This window comes from Amblyraja radiata, chromosome 6, assembly GCF_010909765.2.
Source record: "Amblyraja radiata isolate CabotCenter1 chromosome 6, sAmbRad1.1.pri, whole genome shotgun sequence".
Taxonomy (NCBI): domain Eukaryota; kingdom Metazoa; phylum Chordata; class Chondrichthyes; order Rajiformes; family Rajidae; genus Amblyraja; species Amblyraja radiata.
The window spans coordinates 50,942,142-50,961,022 of NC_045961.1; the positions used below are offsets into that span (position 1 = coordinate 50,942,142).

Here is an 18,881-nt window from a genome sequence, read left to right on the forward strand (position 1 = left end):
TTCCTTGCTTCCTCCCACATCACATGAACTTCACCCAACCTGAAAAATATATATCCCCATACTCCACCCTTTTTCAATTCGTCCAACTCCAACCTCTAATGACTTAACTATTTATGGTAACTAATTGTCCTGACCCGCTGAGTTCCTATGGCATATTGAGTCTTTATATGTGGTAATGCTGCTGAGGTATTTGGGGAGTCAATGAGGCATTAGGGGAATCAAGAACTAGAGAACATAAGTTTAATGTAAGAAGGGAGAGTGATGACTTAATATGAACCCAAGGGGCAACTTTTTTTTTTACACAAAGGAAGGTAGGGACGTGGAACGAGCTGCCAGAGGAGGTGGTTGAGGCAGGAGCCAACGCAATATTGGGACAGATATATGTATAGGATAGGTTTTGATCTGCGTTTGACCCATATCCAATATTGGGATATGGGTCAAACGCAGGCAGGTGGGACTAGTGTAGATGGAGCATGTTGGTCAGTGTAGGCAGGTTGGGCCAATGGGCCTATTTCCACACTGTATATGACGCTGAGGCTTAAAACAGTGGTTTGTGGAGGAAAATTCAGCTAGCTGAAATTAGCTACTCTGTTTTAACCACTCTGTTCTAAGCCTCACCTAGGCGCAATTTTCCTACGCTCTATTTTTGAGTTGTCAGCTATCTGGTTTCTACAATATTATGGTTTAGCTCAGTTTAGAACAGCTGATAATTTATTGCATGTTGACTTGTTGTTGCGTCAAATGTATCTGTAAAAGTCAACAGTGTTTAATTGTCATTTGTCCCCAAACGGTACTTTGAAATTCTTACTTGCGGTGGCACAACAGGTATGTGAAGGTAGTACACTAGATACAATAATAAACAACAAAAAGTTCAATTGTTTTAAAAAGTTGCTCAAAAGCCTTAGTGCGATCAAGGCAGTTCATGGTTGTTGGAGTTTGTAGGGTTCAATAGCTTGATGGTTGTTGGCAAATTGCTGCTCCTGAACCTGGACATTCGTTTTCAGGCTTCTTCAGGGATGAACTTCATTGTTCCGGTTCATAGAGTCATAGAGCGTGGAAACAGGCCATTCGGCCCAACTTGCCCACGCTAATCAACACACCCCATCCACACTAGTCCCACCTGCCTCCGTTTGGCCCATACCCTTCTAAATCTATCCTACTCCATGTACCTATCCAAATGTTATTAAACATTGCGATAGCACCAGCCTCAACAACTTCCACTGGCTGCTCATTCCATATACCTACCACCCCTTGTGCAAAATAAGTTGCTCCTCGGGTTCCTATTAAACCCCCCTCCCCCTCATTTAGACCAATGTCCTCTGGTTCTGGATTACCCTAGTCTGGGTAAAAGACAGTACATTTATCCTATCAATCCCCCTCATTTTATACACTTATAAGATCACCCCTCATCCTCCTGCGATCCAAGGAATAAAGTACTAGCCTGCTCAACCTTTCCCTTTCACTCACGCCCTCTAGTCCTGGCAACTTCCAAGTAAATATTTCCAGTTTTTAAAAACATCTTTCTTATAACAGAGTGACCAAAACTAAACACGATACTCCAAATACTGAACACAAAACTCAAATGACAAATAAATACTCTCTCTCCATCCTTTGTCGGAGATTGCTGGAACATCACAGTTTTAAACTTTGTGAAAAGCAAGCTTTCGCTGTTGCCGTTTGATAATGTTTCCACATTATCATTGTTGCCGCTTGACTTATTGCGCCGTTTCCATGGATCCCCCGGTTAAAGTCTAAATGTTCTCACCAACCAGGACTGCGGTGAACTTTAGATCGATTTTAACACAGCACGAAAACAAAAACTTTCACCATCGAGTAACGAGAGGAGCAAAGCGTATAATTTCTGTGCCTACAATTTCAGTGCCAAGGTTGAGAGGGTTAGGTGGCAATAAGTTGGTGCTAAGCCCGCAGGACCTGAGGCGAGAGGGGGGTATCCAGTCCAGGTGCTTGGCCAGGCATCAACAGTTTAATGCAAAGATCCTAGCTCCGCTATAGGATCTTTGGTTTAATGGAGATTGAACTGAGTTGAAGTGGAGTTAGAGCCAGTGTAAGCGCGTTTTCGATGGTTACTTACTGCCCAGGCCTCTGACTCCCCCTCTCTCTCTGTCTCTCTCACTCACCCCTTTCCTCCCCGATTCCCATCCGGGTTTCTTCAAACCACCTGTTTCCCCCCTCCCCCCCTCTCACTCTCTTTCATCATTCATTTCCACACAAAGAATAAACACAACGAAACTTACCGAATTGGTTTTGGTGCTCCGCATATCGGACACGGAGCGCAGCCACCCGCCGACCAACCGACCGAGCCAGCCGCTGGCCGGACTCTACTCCCCCCCTCCTCCTCCTCCTCCTCCCTCTCCCTCGACGCTCGGCAGCGACCCGCCGCCCCCACGAGGCAGCCGCGCGCTCGCGCCTCGACTCAAAAGCAACGGCTCAGCGTTCGCTCGCTCGCTCGCCCCCCGGGAGAGGGAGAGAGGGAGGGAGTGGGGCTGTGGGGCTTCGGCCGCTCTCATTTACATCTTCAACAGGTGAGAGAGTTTGCTCTAGGTTTATGATTTATTTGTTATAGTTGCTGCGTCAAATGCATCTCCAAGAGACATCTCTAGTCTGAAGAAGGGTCTCGACACGAAACGTCACCTATTGCTGCCTGACCCGCTGAGTTACTCCAGCATTTTGTGTCTCTGCTACAGTACCAGGAATAAGGAACAGGAGTCCGAAAACTGTAACGTCCAGCTTCAGGAGCAGCTTCTTGCCAACAACCATCAGGCTACTGAAAACTACTAACTCAAATTACAAACTTTAGAAGTTAGACAGATAGACATAAAATGCTGGAGTAACTCGGGGGGAGACGCTGCCTGTCCCGCTGAGTTACTCCAGCATTTTGTGTCTAGTTTGGTTTAAACCAGCATCTGCAGTTTCTTCCAACACAACTTTAGAGACTAGTTTATTGTTGTCAGGTGTACAGTGAACAGTCTTTTTGTTGCGTGCTATCCATTCAGCGAAAAGTCTGTACATGATTCCAATCAAGCGGTTCACAGTGTACATGATAAAGGGTATAATGAATGTTTAGTGCAAGATAAAGTCCAGGAAAGTCTGATTAAAGATAGTCTGGTCTCCAATGAGGTAGATGGTAGATCAGGACCACAGTTGGTGAACTGTCTTGATTGTACGGGGACTTTGGGCTTTGTTTTTTTTACACAATATTATTTTGTTTCTATTTATTAAACTTTTATGTTTATTATTATCTTTGAACACTGTATTTACCAACCTGTTGTGCCTATGCATAGATACAATCAGATCAAAATCAAGTACAATAGGCAGAGCAAAGGGAAAGATAAATAGTGCAGAATATATTTCTCTGCATTGCATCAGTTCCAGAGGCAAAGTTCAATGTCCACAATGGGGTAGAGGTGAATCGTACTGTACCCTAGCTTATAGAAAGACTGTTCAGAACCCTGATGATGGAGGGGAAGAAGCTATTCCTGAGTCTGGTGGTGCATGATTTCCCCTCGGGAATGGGGTCATTTTTCGTCTGAAGAACGGCCTGAATTGTTACCACACAAAGGTATTCCAGCATCTGTGCATGTCTCTGAATTGTTATCTGTTTTCTCTTGGCATGAGGGGAATAATTTAGACTTTAGGGATACAGCGTGGAAACAGGCCCATCGGCTCACTGAGTCCATGACGATCACCTGTACTCTAGCACCATCCTACACACGAGGGACACTTTATAGAAGCCAATGAACCTACAAACCTGAACGTCTTTGGAGTGTGGGAGGAAACCAGAGCACCAAGAGAAAATTACGTGGTCACAGGAAGAACATACAAACTCCATACAGAGAGAACCTGTAGTCAGGATTGAACCCAGGTCCCTAGCGCTGAAAGGAAGTAAGAAGCAGGGAGGTTCTACTGCAGTTGTACAGGGTCTTGGTGAGACCACACCTGGAGTATTGCGTACAGTTTTGGTCTCCTAATCTGAGGAAAGACATTCTTGCCATAGAGGGAGTACAGAGAAGGTTCACCAGACTGATTCCTGGGATGTCAGGACTTTCATATGAAGAAAGACTGGATAGGCTCGGCTTGTACTCGCTAGAATTTAGAAGATTGAGGGGGGATCTTATAGAAACTTACAAAATTCTTAACGGGTTGGACAGGCTAGATGCAGGAAGATTGTTCCCGATGTTGGGGAAGTCCAGAACAAGGGGTCACAGTTTAAGGATAAGGGGGAAATCTTTTAGGACCGAGATGAGGAAAACATTTTTCACACAGAGTGGTGAATCTCTGGAATTCTCTGCCACAGAAGGTAGTTGAGGCCAGTTCATTGGCTATATTTAAGAGGGAGTTAGATGTGGCCCTTGTGGCTAAAGGGATCAGGGGGTATGGAGAGAAGGCAGGTACAGGATACTGAGTTGGATGATCAGCCATGATCATATTGAATGGCGGTGCAGGCTCGAAGGGCTGAATGGCCTACTCCTGCACCTATTTTCTATGTTTCTAACACTACCGCCATGTCATTGTGCTGCCCTTGAGCTATATTGTTAAAATAAATGTTTGGATTTATTGTTAAATAGTGAGCAGATGGGAACAACGGGGGGAGGGGACAAAATGGGAGGAGCGTGTGGTTGATGGCTAGAGGAAGTGGCTGTGGATGGGCAGGAAACTGGGTGATATTGGGCTGGGGAGTTTGAAAGCAAGGGATGTGTGTGAGAGAGCCAGGGTAGATCAGGAGAGAAAAAGGGACAGAGGGGACCAGTTATCCTGAAATCAGAGAATACAATGTTCACGCCATGGAGTTGTAGACAAAGTTGTTTGTTGGCCAGTGAGGAGTGAGGAGATTGCTGTTCAGGCCAGTCCTGGTACACATGGCCTTGAGAGATTGAAGGAATTATACCCAGTTTGTGTCCTGGTGGGTCTTTTACACCCATACCACCTAAGAGTAGTCCTTGGAACCATTCTGAGCCTTAAGAAGGTGTTGTTGACCTTGCATGTGTAAAAGGCACTAGCTCTTTCAAAAGGGAGGGGGAAATATAAGGGTGGATATGAGGGAGAACAAACTCTTTCAAAAATATGTACCCTTTCCTTGAAAGTTTTTTTTAGTGGCCATACTTCTGCCCTTTTCCAACTCTTATGTGCTAGTCCACCGTTACTAGCATCAATAGGAGCAGAATAGTGACTACATATTGGGTAGGTGACCTTACAGGAACGTGGTCCTTTTTACCTTCTCAGAAACACCCATTTTGAATGATTTTGGCAAAGCAGGGATCCCCTTGTGTCAGAAACTGACCATTAAAAGAGATTTTCTAGCCCTGAACTTTCTAACCCTGTAACTTTATTCCTTAGGCCTATAATTTTTTTGTAAGAATTTTTTTTCCATTTCAGATTTTTTTTGTGCTAAAATATTTGCAATTTGTTAGCATTGAGGTTATTTTGTGGCTCTCCTGCAAGAGCACTGGTTTAATTGTAGTTTATTGACACATGTACCTAGATACTTCTTTGTTTTACATACAGTTCAGTAAGATTATACAATACACAAGCACAATCATAAACAAGTACAAAAGTGCAATGGTTGTAGTGTAAAAATAACAGATTTGATCTAGGTAGTACACAGTGTCGCTACATTTCTGGCACCATCTTGAACCCTTCAAATTTCAAGTACTTAAAAGTATTGAGTCTTAACGTGGCTTTAAAGGCCATTATCCTGGCAGTGACAATGGGTTGGTATTGCAGGGGTCAACTTGGCCTAGTGATGCTGTCGATATCCTCCACTGCTCCGTGTCACTGTAGGCTGCACATCTACACGCTCGACTTCTGTGGGATCTCCAGCGGCATCCAATCCATGCGATCCCCCAGCTGCTGCAGGGCCTCCAGTAGCCGACATTTTGACCCACGAGCATGCCATCTCCTCGCCTCCCGCAGCTACCGCTTCACTTCCATGCACTGGGGCACCTCTGCGCAGCCGACCTTGGATCGCCAGGATGCCTCCGAGAGTGCAGGAGACGAGCCCACAATCCACGCACCGGCACTGATCTTCTCCTCTATTCATGGTACAAGATACAAGATACAATTATTTGTCACATGTGCCAGTTGGCACAGTGAATTGTGATCACCATACAGCCATACAATAAAATAAAGAACGCAACACACGATAGAGTTCAACATAAAACATCCCCACACAGCAGAATCAAAGGTTTCCCACTGTGAGGGAAGGCACCAAAGTCAGTAATCTTCCTCTGATGTTCCCCCGTGGTCGGGACCTCCTGAGCCCTCCGCAGTCGCCACTATGGGCAGCCCGCCGCTCAGGCCCGCTCGCCGGGATGTTGGCACTTTGACGTCGGAACGGTAGGCCAACCTCAGCGGCTTGGATCTCAAAAACGGCCGCCGCTTCCCATCGGAGTCCGCAGCTCCCGATGTCCCCAGGCCGCGCCGGCCGGAGACTCCCGCTGGTGGCCCTCGGCAAAGGGCCCCAGGACTCCACGATGTCGGTCAGCGCCACCCGCGCTGGGAGCTCCAGCGAACCACAGCCCCGCGATGTTGGAGCAGCGGGCCCAGCGCTCCGGAGCTCCAAACGGCGATCCAGGAAGGCATCGCCCGTTCCTCGATGAATCCAGCGCCGCGCCGCCGCTGCCTAAGCTTTGGTCCGGTCTCAGGTAGGAAAGGCCGCTCCGATCCAGCTGGTAGGCCGCGAGGTGGGGGGCGAGGACGCCACTCGGAGAAATAGTCGCATCCTCATCAGGAAGCGACTGGGAAACGGTTTCCCCCTTACCCCTCCCCGCTCCCCCACATAGAAAAACGAAAGAATCCCCAAAACAAACAGTTTGGACAAACTAAAATACAAAAAATATATGAAAAAACGAACAGACTGTAGGCAGAGGCGCCTTCAATGCAGCGCCCCTATGGTCATCGCCACCACCACCAAGGAGTAACATTTCCAGTCTCTATTGATCAGTTCGCACGAATTAGGAGAGACAGCATTCCTGACCATGTTCTGCTGATAAATAAAGCATTCAGTGTGTATACAGTAGAGCCTGAAGGGATGAAACTTGGCCTTAGCAGGGAACGATAATGTGGATCAAGAACGCGTACAATGCTGCCTTTCATAAACTATTTATTTATTAACTTAACTTAGCAATTTGTGTGAATAATCATTTATCGGTTCAAGTTTAAACTTCAGAGTTAAGATTTAAGGGGATCATGAATGTTTCTCTTCACGTTTAGCACAGTATATTTAAACCAGTTAAATTATAAAACGCTAGGTTGCAGAAAATTAACTTTGATGTGACTGTATTTCTTATTCCCAAAAAGATGCAAGAGTGTCTCCAGATGAATAGCTATTTCAAGAAACCAGCACAGGAATGAATCATTGAACAAACTCCTCACAGGATGTTATAAGCTACTTACAAGATTTGTATCAATGTAAACTTTACGGTTCTGAAGTTTGAGCTGCAATATGAAACATTCTTCTGTAAATCATCACACATTTCTTGACTCTTTAATTCTGTGTTGTTAGTATTTGTGCAATTAATTAAAAAACGGATATATTTATTTTTGTTATATATTAAAATGTGTGAAGTAAACTAGTTGAAACAGCTGTACTTTATTACATTTAATAGACTCCCACTTAAAATGTTGTTTCAACATCTTTCCAGGAAGGCTATACAAATTTCACAACAGCAACTTGAACAGTTGCTTGATAAAATAATTATGGAAAAATAGCGATTTACCTTAATCTGACTTGCCAATGACATTTCATGGCCTTTTTTAGCCTGCCTAATCACGCGCTTGAGTGCTTTCCTGCCGCTTTATAGTCCTCATAAGCCCCATCTGATACCACCTTGTTAAACCTCATATATGGTTCCTTTTTCTCTCTCTTGGTCCACAGTTCCCTTACCTTGCCGTCCTTATCCCTCCTCCCGACTGGAACATAATGATCCTGTACTTTGATCAGCTGGCCTTTAAATAACTCTCACATGTCAGCTGTGAATTTATACAATAACAACTGCTCCCAATCTACCTCCCTAGCACCTGTCTAATGACATTTTCTAATCTGCATTTCCCCAATTAAGAACCTTCCCCCAACATCGAGTCCTATCCCTATTGAAAACAATCTTAAAACATATGGAGTGGATGAGTTTGACAATCGGTACCTGTAATCCGGGTTGGGTCTGACCTGGGAGGTCAGGAACTGGAATTGGAAGCCACGAGGCACAAGACAGATGTGCAGAAGTGTAAAACACCAGCAGACGTTTTATGCATTGCAGCATTGCATCATGTCCGATTATCAGAATTGCAGCCACACCATCAAGAGGACAATATGACATTTCTGAGGCTTGCATCACCCATACTTTTACAAGCATAAAAGTCAGCACAAGCATGTTTTAAGGGTCTGTCCCACTTACGCGATTTTTTTGGCGACTTGCTGGCACCTGTCGTAGTCGCAGCAGGTTGCTGAAAATTTTCAAAATGGTGAAAATCCAGCGGCGACCAGGAAAAGATACGACTCTTTGGGCGACTACTCACGACCATACAGGCGACATGTTGTGAGTTACTCCAGCATTTTGTGTCTATTTGCAATAGATGGAGTTAATGGGGAGAAGGCTGATTTGCATGATGGACTGGATTGCATCCACAACTTTGCAATTTCTTGCAGTTGCCAAACCAAGTTTCAATGCATCCCGATAGGATGTTTTCTATGGTACATTTATTGAAATTGTGCCATTGGAGACATGCATTAGTCTAGTGCCAAGCTTCTTCCCACCCTGCTTCCTGTAAGGACTCTATCCCCTACTCCCAATTCCTCAGTTTACGCCGCATCTGCACTCAGGATGAGGTGTTCCAAACTAGGACATCCCTCATTCTTTAGGGAACAGGGGTTCCCCTCTTCTACTATAGATGAGGCTCTCACCAGGGTCTCCTCTATATCCCACAGCTCCGCTCTCACTCCACATCCCCCTACTTGTAACAGGGACAGAGTCTCCCTTGTCCTCACCTTCCACCTTACCAGCCGTCGCATACAACATATCGTCCTCTGACATTTTCGCCACCTCCAATGGGATCCCACCACTGGCCACATCTTCCCATCTCCTCCCCTTTCTGCTTTCCACAGTGACCATTCCCTCCGTAACTCCCTGGTCAATTCGTCCCTTCCCACCCAAACCACCACCTCCCCTGGTACTTTCCCTTGCAACCACAGGAAATGTTACACTTGTCGCTTAACCTCCTCCCTCGACTACATCCAAGGACCCAAGCAGTCTTTCCAGGTGAGGCAGAGGTTCACCTGCACCTCCTCCAACCTCATCTACTGCATCCGCTGTTCCAGATGTCAATTGCTCTACATCGGTGAGACCAAGCGCAGGCTTGGTGATCGCTTCGCCCTACACCTTCGCTCAGTTCGCAATAACCAACCTGATCTCCCGGTGCTCAGCACTTCAACACCCCCTCCCATTCCAAATCTGACCATTCAGTCCTGGGCCTCCTCCATGGCCAGAGTGAGGCCCACCGCAATTTGGAGCAACGGCACCTCATATTTCGCTTGGGTAGTTTACACCCCAGCGGTATGAACATTGACTTCTCCAATTTCAGGTAGTCCTTGATTTCTCCCTCCTTCCCCTCCCCTTCCCGGTTCTGCCACAGCCTACTGTCTCCACCTCTTCCTTTCTTCTTCCTGCCCCCCCACCCCCCCTCCCCACATCAGTCTGAAGAAGGGTCTCGACCCGGAACGTCGCCTATTCCTTCGCTCCATAGATGCTGCCGCATCTACCTTCGACATCTATGGACCCATCTCTCAGTAAAAGCAGAGAATACAGACTAAATTCACCATCTTCCTCTGCAGAGAACACATTTTGGGTTTGAAGATCAAGGTGCAAAAACCAGGATCTATCGGGCAGCAACGATCCTTGCCCACCTGGGCACATCTTCTAATCTACACTGAGATAGACACAAAATGCTGGAGCAACTCAGCAGGTCAGGCAGCATCTCCGGAGAAAAGGAATAGGTGACATTTCTGTAGATCAAACAATATTGCTGATTTGATCCGTGTCTGGTTTTGCTGCTGATGACCTGATCTATGGGGTGGGAGATTGCAACCTTCATGTGGTCCACCCTGTTTCGACGAATGCAATCAACCTGGCGTGCACAAACAAAAGAGGCAATGTTTCTGGTCGGGACCCTTCTTCAGACTTCTGAAGGGTCCCAAGCCAAGCCTATTCATATTTTCCAGAGATGCTGCCTGACCCACTGATTTACTCCAGCAGTTTGTGTCTCTTTTTGTAAACCAGCATCTGTAGTCCTTTGTGTCTGTCATAAAATTCTCCAACTTTCTCTTTTTTTTGTACCTTTCATTCATTTATTCTTTGTACCTTTTCATATCTTCAATCTGAAGAAGGGTCTCAACCCGAAACATCACCTATTCTTTTTCTCCAGAGATCTGTCTGGCCCGCTGAGTTACTCCAGCATTTTGTGTCTATCTTCGGTGTAAACCAGCATCGCAAGTTCCTTCCTACACATTTTGTCAGAACGAACCGTTTCCACCAACTAAGCACGCCGCATCCTTTAGGGAACAGTATGGGCAGGTAGGCCGGCCCCGCAACATCACTCTTGGCAACATATATCACAATTAACCCATTTGTGGTGCTCCTATGCTGACAGTCTGCGGGTCAGAGATGTGCTTTCCCAGCCTCACATGCTGCTTCCTGTCTGTCAGGAAGTTGGTGACAGAGGGGTTCAGGCACAGTCAACTAGGAGAGTTTGGAGTGTAGTAGCTCTGGCATAATGGTGTTGAATGCAGAGCTAAAATCCACAAACAAAATCCATGCATTGGTTCACTGGCGGTCTCGGTGCTGGAGGATGAAGTCCAGGCCGAGGTTGACTTTGTCATCCACAGATCTATTGGCCCGGTATGCAAACTGCAGAGGGTCCAGCAGGGGATTTGTGATATTTATCAACTGGGCCGGCACAAGTCTTTCAAGGGTCTTCATGATTACAAAGGTCAGTGCGACAGGCCTGTAGTCATTTAGACCAGCAATCCTTGTCTTTTTGGGTACAGGGCCAATAGTGGAGACTTTGAATTAGGCAGGGATAGTACAGGTTTGCAGGTCTGAAGAAGGGTTTCGGCCCGAAACGTTGCCTATTTCCTTCGCTCCATAGATGCCGCTGCACCCGCTGAGTTTCTCCAGCACTTTTGTCTACCACAGGTTTGCAGGGACTGGTTGAAAATGTCTGTGTTCGGCACAGAGCTTGAGGGCAGAGGGGGAAACATTGTCCGGTCCTGGATATTTCCAGCTTATCTGTCTTCCGAATAGCCTCTCCACCTCCTCAATTTCTATTGCTGGTGATGGAGAAGTGGCCAAACTGATGATGGGCAGCAAGGAGGGGGTGGATAGTGAACATGGGCCCAGTCTTTGCAGACTGGAGTCAGGGTGTAACTAGGTGTGAAGTGGTGATTGGGGAGGAATGGGTGGGGAAGGATCCAGTCTTTGCAGACTGGAGTCAGGCTGTGAGTAGGTGCGAAGTGGTGATTGGGGAGGGGGGGAGGGGGTACCAAGGTTAAGTTTCTATTTGTCGAACCTGCAGTAGAACTTGTTCAGGTCGTTGGACAGTTAACGATTGTCTAAGGTGGGGGGGGGGAGTTCCTACAATGGTGATTTCTGGTGATTTCTTGCAAGCCCTTCCAAACTGAGAACATGCTCCTCAACGTCTCAGAATACCTTTCCTTGGCAGCTCTGATTCCTCTTCTCAGCTTGTACTTGGCCTACCTGTCGAGGTCTGCATCTCTGCTCCTGTAGGTCTCATCTATAGACAGGCGGAGCTGTCTGAGTTCTGCTGTAAACCAGGGCTTGTCATTGTTGAACCAGAGGTCCTAGTGGGAATGCAACTGTCCTCACAAAAGCTGACATATGATGTCACAGTGTCTGTATATTCGTCAAGGCTTGTGGTTGCTTCCGTGAACACATTCCAATCAGTGCAGTTAAAGCAGGACTGTAGGTTTTCAATGCCCTCGGTTGTCCACCTTTTCATTGTTCTGACCACAGGTTTAGCAGATTTTAGTTTCTGCCTGTAGGTCGGAATTAAACAATGATCAGAGATACCCAGTTTTGCAATGCTAATTTTTTAGGTGCCGGAGCTGTCAAACAGGGGCTTCAGTTCAGGTTTTGTTTGAGGGGGGGGGGGGGGGTCAAGCTAGTCTTCCAAGAGGGTCAAACAAGATTATGGCTTATGACTACATCCCAGTGTATAACTAGTACAATAAAACATATAATACTTCATTTAATAATATGACAAATGTTGCACGGTTGCACTCACTAATTATCATGAAATATATGAAGCAAGTAAAGAAAAAGACGATAATCATGTGTTTTTTACAGAGGTGCCGGCCCGGCACTAACTCGCCCTGACCCTCCCGCAGCTCTGGGTCTTCACACTCACACACTCACACTTACACATTCACACCCACTCACACGCACACACACACCACACACACTCATCCAACCACACACTCAATCACTCACCCACTCGCTCACTCACCCACTCGCTCACTCACTCAGTCACTCACTCACTCACACTCACACCCACTCACAAATTATCACTAATTATAATGAAATATAATTATCAAGCAAGTAAAGAAAAATACAGTAATCATGTATTTTTACAGAGATGCCGGCTCAGCACCAACTCGCCCTGACTCTCGAGCAGCTCTGGGCCTTCACACACACACACACACACTCACCCACTCACACTCACCCACTCACTCAATCACTCACTCACCCACTCACTCAACCTCACACTGTCACACCTGCTCACATTCACCCTCACCCACACACCCCCGCACTCACACTCTCTCACTCACCCACTCACTCACTCACTCATGCACTCACACTCTCTCACCCACACACTCCTGCAACGGAACACAATACCACGCCAGATCCATACCCTCAACAAACGCTTCCTCGCCTATCTGGACTCTACCAAGGATCACAAGCTGGCCCGCCTCCAGACCGGTTTCTCCACCGACACTGATTGACTCGACCGCCCGCCTGCAGGCCCGGAGCTCCACCTCTGTACCACGGCGACACCTTCCCGACTACCACGAGGCGGAGATCGCCACCACGAGGAGCAGCAACAACATCCACAGCCTCTCCGGCCCTCACCGTCTTCCTGGCCAAACCCAAGCCCGGACCATGGAAACTGCCGTGGCTGCCGACTCTCACCGCCTCCCTGGGGCCACCGCCGCTGTCGCCGACCTTCACTGTTTCCCCAGGGCCACCTGTTCTGCTGCCGCCAACCCGTATCTCTACTCCAGCCTCCCACGGGCCTCCACCAGCCACTCCGCCGACTCTTGCCTCTCCACTGGCCACCAGCGGGCCAGTCGTCACCTCACCAGAGTTCCAGGCTCAGCACCAGGCCCACAACCTCCACGATGCAGATAGCACATGGTCTGACTCTGCTGGGCCCTAATGCTCCCCCCCTCCTATAGGGAACCTCAGTAGTGATGGGTCTTCCCCTTCCCACTCTTTTAACCAGGTTACCCCGACCACACACCCGATAGTTAAAATTCCCGCTTGGTTTTTTTTTTTGGCTTTTTGTTTACAGAGGTGTCGGAGCAGCGTCCGGTGAACTCTGGAAGCACTGCACCCTGGAGAGACCCAGAGCCGCCCTGGGAACAGAGCGATATCCGTTCTTGATTGAAGTGTAACAGTGATCGAGTGTTCTGGTCGGGCAGGTTACATGAAGTCTGTCCTTTGGAAGCTCTCGGCTGAGGTTAACCTTGGTAAACTCCCCCAAAACAATGATCATGGAGTCTGGGAAGTCATTCTCTGCCCTCATTACCTGGTCAGCGAGTAGCGTTTGCGCCTCACGTACGCAGGCTTGGTGGGGTAATGTAAACTCCAGCGAGAATAAAAGAGGTAAATTCCCTCGGAGAATAAAAGGGTTGCAGTTTATAAGGATAAGATTCTAGATTGGGAGAACAGAAGTTTGACAGTACCGTGATGTCGCTGCACCAGTCCTGGTTAGGATAGAGGCATATTCCACCGCCTCTTGATTTTCCCCCTGCCTCTGCTTCGCTGTCCACTCTATGCAGTTGAAAGCCAGCCTGTTGCAGCGGCATTGTCCGGGGTCGACTCACACAGCCAGGTCTCGGCGAAGCACAGGACAGCGACTCAAGAGAAGTCCTTGTTTGTCTGGCACAGGAGTTGCAGTTTGTCCACTTTGTTGTTGAGAGTATGTAGATTTGCAAGGAATATACTCGGGACCGGTGTGCGTTATCCTCGTTGCCGGAGTCGAGTGAGTGCTCCAGAGCTCTTCCCATGGGTCCTCCTCCGTCTCAAGACCTTGAACACAGCCACAGCCCCGCCGACGAGTATGTCCAAATAATCCCGCAAGTGAGAGAAATCCGGAATGATGTTTGGAGGTACCATATGTCTGATGTTAATGAGTACGTCTCTCATGAAAGTGATCCTTGTGGGATTTTCACAGACGACACAAACAAACAAACACATACAAAACAACAAGGAGCAGCACACCATGGCAGTCATCATCAGCGCCAGCATCTCTGGGACTTGCTGGAAATCCGTTGGCACTGGCTGGAAATTCGTTGTTCAAGTTGTTTATCTGAAACAACTTGAACAAGGGCTAGGGCAGTAGAGTTACTGCCTTATAGAGCCAGAGACCCGGGTTCAATGTTGACTATGGGCGCTGTATGTACAGAGTTCGTATGTTCTCCCTATGACCACATAGGTTTTCTCCGGGTGCTCCAGTTTCACCCCACATTCCAGACGTACAGTTTTCTAAGTTAATTGGCTTCAGTAGCATTATAAAATTGTCCCTATGGTGTACGGGGATCGCCTGTTTCTATGCTGTATCTCTAAATTCTAAAGTTTAAGGTTAAACATTCTTTGCCCCTGTTTGCTGCCTTCCTGACTGAGTAAAGGTTGCTGCAAGGTTTCTGACACTGCATATTCCTAGCTAACTAATTCCCTCTCAATGATTCTGCTTGCCTTTAGTCTACACAGTCTATTTTCAATTCAGCACCGCACTATTCAGAGTTGTCACCAGAGATGCTGCTAGTCCTGCTGAGTTGGTCCAGCAACTTATGTCTATAATTAAAATGAATCTCTTTTATATTGGAAAACGAGACACCCAAATTATTTGATTCAATTAATCTCTCTTCCTTTCCATTTCCTACTGAATGAATGAATTAAGAACATTTCTAGTCACTTGGGTGTAGTAAAGGTATTATTTCATTACAATGGTGTGAAAGGTTTTAGATTATACCGACCAATCATTCCTATGTTTTCTTAATTAGCATTCCAACCGTTTTAGGTTCAGCCTGACGTCTACTCCTCAAACAAAATGGTGAATTTAACCATTGCCGATCAGCGAATTGAAGAAAATGTTGCATAAACACAGATAACATCTAAATTGCTACTTATTTGCTTCGCTAACATCAATGTATGTTTGAAGGGAACTCGCTCATCATCCTTTTCACTACAGTACTTGCTATCTCTCAACCCATAAGATTAAAACATTGATATAGTAATTGCATAATTGTGATTCTCACACGGGTTGCTTATGACTCTGGATAAAATGACAATGTCCAGAATTGAAGCAAGGGCAGATAGCACTTTGATTTTATAGCTGTTGCTCATTCTATGAGTAGAATTCTATGAGTAGTATTTTATACAAAAAGGACAATTTATTGATTTGCGATGTCAGTGTTTTTCATTGGGAAATATTGAAATATTCTATTATATTAATAATATAACTTACTTATGAATTTGATATGCAGCATACCAAATATCTGTTTCTAAATGGTATCATTTTTGTAAAGGTAAAATGTACATGATAAAGATTTAATTGTATAGAAACATTTCATTTCACGTTAAAGATAATTCTCTTAAACCACATTCCATGAGTATGTTAAGAGAATAAAACGTGCAAGATCCAAGTACCATCTGGAGAACATTATTTTTATCCCTACCTTCAATGTACCAGCATAACATTTGATTAACATAGAACGTAAAACAGTATAGCGCAGGAAGCCCCTTTAGGTCCACAATATCTACTGAGCGTGATGCCTACTTAACTTAATCCCTTCTGCCACATGTGCTCCATTTCCCTCAATTCCATGAATATTCATGTGCCCATCTAAAAACCTCTTAAACGTCATTAACGTATCTGCTTCCTACCCCCTCCCGAGTTACCATCCCATTTTTATATATATGTATAAAAATTTAAAGGTGTAGGAAGAAACTGCAGATGCAGGTTTAACCTGAAGATAGACTAAAAATGCTGGAGTAACTCAGCGGACAGGCAGCATCTCTGGATAAAAGGAATAGATGACGTTTTGGGTCGAGACCCTTCTTCAGACTCAAGCCTTGATGTCTTTACATTCCTCAAAGGCTCTGTCTGATTACATCTTTCTTTTTGACATAGCTCACAAGCTTTCTCGTAATCCAAAGATCCCTTACCTTTCCACCCTTGTCCCTCCTCCTTACATGATGGTCCTGAACTCTGATCATCTGGCTTTTAAACAATTCCCACATATCCGATGTGGACTTACCCAATAACGGTTGCTCCCAATTTTCTCTCCCTAACTCCTGCATAATAATATAGTCATTTGCTCTCTTGCAACTTTCCACCAAGGTCCAGATTTACCCTTATTCATAACTTCCTTAAAACTTATGAAGTTGCGATCACTGTACCCAAAATGTTCTCCCACTGAAACACCAGTCACCTGGCCTGGTTCATTATGAGGTCTAATATGGTCCCTCCTGTAGTTGGACTTTCCACATACTGTTTCGGGAAATCCTCCAAAATTTGTTTGGATACACCTAATAAGAATATAGCATGATATACTCTTCGAAAAACACACACACACACACACACAAAGTACTGGAGTTACTCAGCAAGTCAGGCAGCATCTCTCTCATAGACATGAATAAGTGATGTTTCGGGTCCGAAACCTTCTGCAATATGCTTTGTTTACCTAATTATTTTCTGGAGCCTTGAATTACAATTTATGATAAAATTAACTGCCCCATTTCTACTCTGATCTCTCAGCCTTTCATCTTCTACATTTCCCCAATGTTGCCCAAAGGCAGATTGGAAGACAGCCTTGCATGGAGATCTGATGTCTGGCTTCCATGCTGACATCTGTCTTTAGCCGATATTGCTCTAATAATGTACAATGTCAGCATTTCCATTTGGGTATTTGAACACCCGGGAAACTAAAGATAATTTAACAGTTTCAGGTAACCACGTCTTTTATATCAGCTCTGCTCTTCACAGCTATAGATTTATCTTTCTGTTTCAAAATGTTTCATTATGTCAGGGTGGCACAGTGGCGCAGTGGTAGAGTTGCTGTCTTACCTGTCCAAATGTTTCTTAAACGTTGCGATAGTCCTTGCCTCAACTACCTCCTCCAGCATCTCGCTCCATACACCCACCACCCTTTGTATGAAAATGTTACCCTTCAGGTTCCTATTAAATCTTTTCCCCCATCACCTTAAACCTATGTCCTCTGATTCTCTGAGCAAGAGATGTCTCCCCGATCTATTCTTCTCATGAATTGGTACACCTCTATAAGATCACCCCTCAACCTCCTGTGCTCCAAACAGTCCGAGCAACATCCTCATAAACCTGCACTATTTCCAGCTCGACAACATCCTTCCTATACAATAGTGCCCAGAATCGAACTTAATACTCCACTTGAGGTCTCACCAACGTCTTACATAACTGCAACATGACTCCCAACCTCTATACTCAATACTCTGACTGATGAAGGACAGTGTGCCAAAAGCCTTTTTGACCATTCCTCATGTTATTTTCAGTTTATCTTTTCTTGCTTAATAGTAAGAAGGTTGATGCTTCTACAAACGAGATTGCAATAAAAATAGAAAGCACTGGTAATCTTAAACAGATTAGGTGGCATCCATGGAATGAGAAATTGAGTTATCTATTCATGTTGGCGAGCTTTTGACAAAACTGATAAATATTTCTAGCATTTTTTGATTTTATTTCAAATTTTCAGCATCTGCAGTTTTTTTTTTGCTTTCTAACTAGATTGTAATGTTGCTCAATCAATCGTTTCATTAAGTGTGAATTTTGCAGGCTAGACAGAAATAAGAAGCATCCACAAATCAATTATTCAATAAGCCACATTGCACAGATGAATACCAAGCAGTTCCATGGAGAGGCACCAGCTAGCACATCAGCACATTGTGGACATCTGCACCAACATACTGCAGCATTAAAGTGCAGGTCAGATGGTCTGATGGTTTTACACCAGCCAAACTGGCACATCTAGCATGGCCATTTAAATATGGTTGTCAATATTTAGAGTAATAGAGTCATACAGGGTGGAAACACGCCTTTGGCCCAACTTGCCCACAGCAACCAACGTTCCGTCCACACTAATTCCACCTGCCTGCGTTTGGCCCATATCCTTCTAAATCTATCCTGTCCATGTACCTGTCTAAATGTTTCTTAAACATTGCGATTGTACTTGCCTCAACCACCTCCTCCAGCAGTTCATTCCATACACCCTCCACACTTTATGTAAAAAAGTTAACACTCAGGTTCCTATTGAAGCTTTCCCCTCTCACTTTAAACCTATGCCCTCATCAGGTTCTCGATGGGGTGGAAGATTGCAACCTTCACGTGGTCCGCCATGTTATCGACGAATGCAATCAACCCGGCGTGCACAATCAAATAAGATCAAATAGAACAAATAGTCCTACAACTTTAGGAGAAGGAGAAGGAGAAGGAGAAGGAGAAGGAGAAGGAGAAGAAGATGATGATGATGATGATTCTCGATTCCCTATTCTGGGCAAGAGACCCTGTGCGTTTACCTGATCTATTCCTCGCATGAT

At 45.6% G+C, this 18,881-nt stretch overlaps 1 protein-coding gene and 1 long non-coding RNA gene across 2 annotated transcripts in view; one reads left to right on the forward strand and one right to left on the reverse strand.

Moving 5' to 3' along the window:
- The window catches only part of spata13 (spermatogenesis associated 13), a 110,194-nt gene extending 107,855 nt beyond the window's left edge, over positions 1–2,339 (reverse strand). Inside the window, 1 exon segment of the mRNA XM_033022771.1 lies at positions 2,256–2,339. Within this exon segment, the coding sequence (XP_032878662.1) occupies positions 2,256–2,279 (24 nt within the window). The 5' untranslated portion in view covers positions 2,280–2,339.
- On the forward strand, positions 2,332–7,589 carry LOC116974386. Its single transcript, XR_004412352.1, has 3 exons — positions 2,332–2,543; positions 5,743–6,059; positions 7,318–7,589. It is a non-coding gene; the product is annotated as an uncharacterized LOC116974386 (long non-coding RNA).
- Positions 7,590–18,881: the final 11,292 nt, after the last annotated feature.